Genomic DNA, 3,751 nt, shown 5'->3' with positions numbered 1-3,751 from the left:
CCCCATTCTCTTAAAGAGGAGCTTGTTCTATCTTTAGTCCCGTGTCAAGTGATGTTGTTGGTTTTGAAAGCGGCTTTTCTCCTTTGGCCTGGGTCACTGTTCATTTCTTGCAACAGCTGTTCTGTGGTGATTAAGGTCTAATATATAGTTACACATAATGCTGTTCTTAGTATTAGTAACTTAAAAAAAAAAAAAGAAAAGGTATTATTGCTCAAATGTAGAAAATCTTCATGCAACATAGTTCTATTAAGCTCAAGGCTTTGTTTGAGTTTCTCACGTCTTAAGGATTTGCTTTTTCCAACGGTCCTCCTGTTTTTTTTTTGCCACATATAATTTGTCATTCCCTTCAGGTTACCATTGAGTTTACTGGCTTTGAAAGTCCCTTCAGTGATTCATTCCTGTTCATCTTAGAAACCAATTCATCAGTGTGGTCCTGACACAAGTGTGTGACATTCATCAGTTTGTCACCAACCATTACTAGTACTCAAACTAGTATTCATCATGTGCAGAAGTCATAACAGCATCTTTCCGATGGAATGTGGAAAGCGGGACTTCAGTTTCACAGATGGTGTACTTGCAAACTGAATGTCCGGAATCTCTGAGACGTCCACATTCTAGAATCTTCCTATTCTGTAATCAGGAATGTCACACACATACCTTCCCAATTTCCGAGGCAACTAACGGCAGCATATATATTTCCAGTACCTGCTCAAAAGGCTTTACTGGAAATGAGTCAGTCAAGCAGCTTAATGTTCCAGCAGCAGAGTTCATCATCTGAAGTGAAACTCTCTCACACAGATCTGTTTACTTCTCGCTGTCAAGACTGCTCTTTTGAATGCCTCAAGTATGTATTTGTTGATGTAACTTATCTAAAGATGAGGCTTGTAATACATCATAACCTGTAAAGTCCTTGTTTACAAAGAATATCCACTCTTACAATACAGTTCTGCATCAGTGCTTCTTTTTAATAAGATGTTTTTTACCAATTGCAATGGCTTTCACATAACTATGAAATTTCACTTATCATTTATTGCATTTGTCCCTTGCGGGGTGCATGGGTTTCCTGTAGACCTGCCAGCGCTCTCAGGTTAATGCATGTGGCTGTTTGCTGTCTCACAAGTTTTAGCAAGCGTGGTGAGGAAATGTGGGGGAATATCTCACTTAAGTCTGCTGTGGCAGCTTTCTTGCAGAACTCGGGATTTAAAGCACATAAGTAAGAGAAGAAGAGTTTGAGAGAGTTAAAATTAGGTTTAATGAAAGAGTCAAGCTCTGTCAGCATTTCCTATTGCTGTGTATATTGCTTCCTATTACTTCGCTGTTGTCGCTCAGACAGGAACCCTGCTGCTGAATTTGTAGGGGCTCCAGTCTTATTTTATCATCTCTGCGTGTTGCGGATCAGTTGTCGGAAGTTTCTTCTCAGGTCCTGTTGTCATAACCCCTGACCCTAAATTTTACGGTCCTTAGCTGTGTGACCTATGGCTTAAAGTAATGGGCTCCTTTTTTCTTGTTTCCCTCCATTTGATCTGTTGTTTGGTTTATTTAACCAGTTTTTTTTTCCTTTTTGTGTTTGTCTCTTTAAACATGACCTCTTGGTTCTCACTTCCCTTGCTTTCTCTGTTTCTGCACTTTTCAGCCTCTTTAATGGCTAGAGTCGTCTGTTAACTCAGCTTTGTAATGGACGATGACTAAGCAAACATTTATTTTTAACACTTGTTGTGGGAACAGGGCTTTTAGGGTCATAAAGACATGATATCTTAATGGTCTCGAAGTCGCTTTGAAGTTAAAAGACATCAGTTAAATCATTTTCACTTCTTCAGAGCATCACTTTTATTGCAGAAGGATAGGAAAATAGTTTCCTTAGTGACAGGACTGTTTGCCAAGACACAATGGACATAATTCTTCTACAGTGTGACCTTTAAGACTCAACTAGTTTTTTGAGCTTTCTAGGTCATTCCTTCATACTTTTTGGTTAAATAATGGCTTAATTTTGCTTCTGTTTGTGATTCACAACTGTTGTTGGTGGTTTGGAGGCTGTAACCCCATTTGGCTCAGAAATGCTTAACATTTAATCAGAGGAATGTCTCAGACACGGTGGGTTTTCTGCGATGAATGTATTTGTGGCCCTGTCGTTCACTCGCCACCACAAATAGTGACTCATACTTAACTTTCCACAATAAATGAGCTTTGTTGTCCACTCATTCTGCTGTTCTGGTGCTCACTAACTGGGTTTGAGAAGGATTATTTTATTTTATTATTCTATTCTATTCTATTCTGCGATCATCTATGCTTATCAAGAGTGTTTTTGGGCTGTTTTTCTAAAGCCTTAGGATTGGTTTCCTGCTGCTAGAGTGTATCATTGTTTGAATCAGACAATATTGTTCCAAATGTAGTTCCTGTTAACTACACCTGCGTGTATTTAAATTAATTTAACAGTGTTGCATTAATGTCATTTTCAATATGAAGCATATTCATGGTGGTTCATTTACATTCAGTGCCCTAAACATTGTGTAACCCTAACTGGGGGTACGTACTCGTCCTTGTTGTCTTAATAAGTTTATTCCACACACAGGCACACATTGGTCATGATCGGTCTAAGAATGAGCATTTCAACCATGGTCAGGTAATCTACTGGTCTACCACGACCCAAACACCTGACAATCACAGCTAACAATCTCACAATTTGGCTTATTGGAATTGGTGGCTGGAATGAAGGCTTGTGATTGGCGGTTCATACATTAATACACTCCTTCTGACCCTTGACCCTCACTCATTGCCCATCTGCTGCTCCTCACTGGGTTGGTTGTCAGGTTTTTCCCATTTTAAGTGACACTTTGGAAATTAATACTGCCCTTATTACTGTAATTCCTTCTTCTGTATTTCCTTCTTTCTCTCTCTTTCTCATACATACACATTCATTTATTCTTCTTGGGTTATACAGGTGTGTGTTTATCCTCATCTTTGTGGTTTTCCTTGCCAAGTCCTGCTAAAGTCAGTCACTGTTTCAAAGCCAAATCTCTGCATTACTACTGTTTCTGTTATTTTAATTTCTTCTCGCCCTCTCTTGTTGTTTCTCTTTCTTATACAGACCAGAGATGACTTCCTCGGGCAGGTTGACGTGCCTCTTACCCATTTACCGGTAAGCTCGTGTGCTCTTCTGTTGCTCAAGTAGATATCTGGTTTGCTGTTCTGATCTCAGGAGCAAGATTTAGCTCTGAACTGAAGAGATGGAAGTTATTGAGGGTCACATGACCGTAATTAGGCAACTCAAATGTTGGAGACCATATCCCTGTACGGAGTGGAAAGGGAATTGCTTGGAATGTAAACACACAGGCCGCTACTGAGAGGGCTATCCCAACTTAAAAAAATCACTCTGTCAAAAAAGGGACATGCTTCCAGGGTGGCCCAGTTTAACCCTTACCACAACATTATTGAATAATGCAGTAATGCTTGGTCAGTTCAGCATTCCATTCATTTGAAAATTCATGATATGATGTGGAATACTTGACCATTTAGCTAATCGATGAACACCACCAATTGATTTTAACCCTAGCAAAGGCTAGGTTTATATGTCATCAACTGTATATCTTCTAGTACAGTGCTTCTCACAATGTGGTACTTTACAATCTTGGTGTTCCTGATTTTTCAGTGTTTACTTTCTGATCTCTTTAACACATTTATGTATATGTGTAAGACTTGGAAAATGTGGGATGTGAAAAGGTAATGTTATCCAGCTGCACTGATCAGCTATATA

General features: G+C 39.3%; 1 protein-coding gene across 1 annotated transcript in view; it reads left to right on the top strand.

Moving 5' to 3' along the window:
- The window catches only part of LOC107665211 (E3 ubiquitin-protein ligase NEDD4-like), a 91,323-nt gene that overhangs the window by 33,188 nt on the left and 54,384 nt on the right, over positions 1-3,751 (top strand). The window contains exon 6 of the mRNA XM_016455997.1: positions 3,086-3,136. Within this exon, the coding sequence (XP_016311483.1) occupies positions 3,086-3,136 (51 nt within the window). The remainder of the gene's footprint in view (positions 1-3,085; positions 3,137-3,751) is intronic.

This window comes from Sinocyclocheilus anshuiensis, unplaced genomic scaffold (assembly GCF_001515605.1).
Source record: "Sinocyclocheilus anshuiensis isolate Anshui unplaced genomic scaffold, SAMN03320099.WGS_v1.1 scaffold587, whole genome shotgun sequence".
NCBI lineage: Eukaryota > Metazoa > Chordata > Actinopteri > Cypriniformes > Cyprinidae > Sinocyclocheilus > Sinocyclocheilus anshuiensis.
Note: the sequence above shows the minus strand (reverse complement) of the source record. Positions and strands in the feature narration are given on the sequence as shown.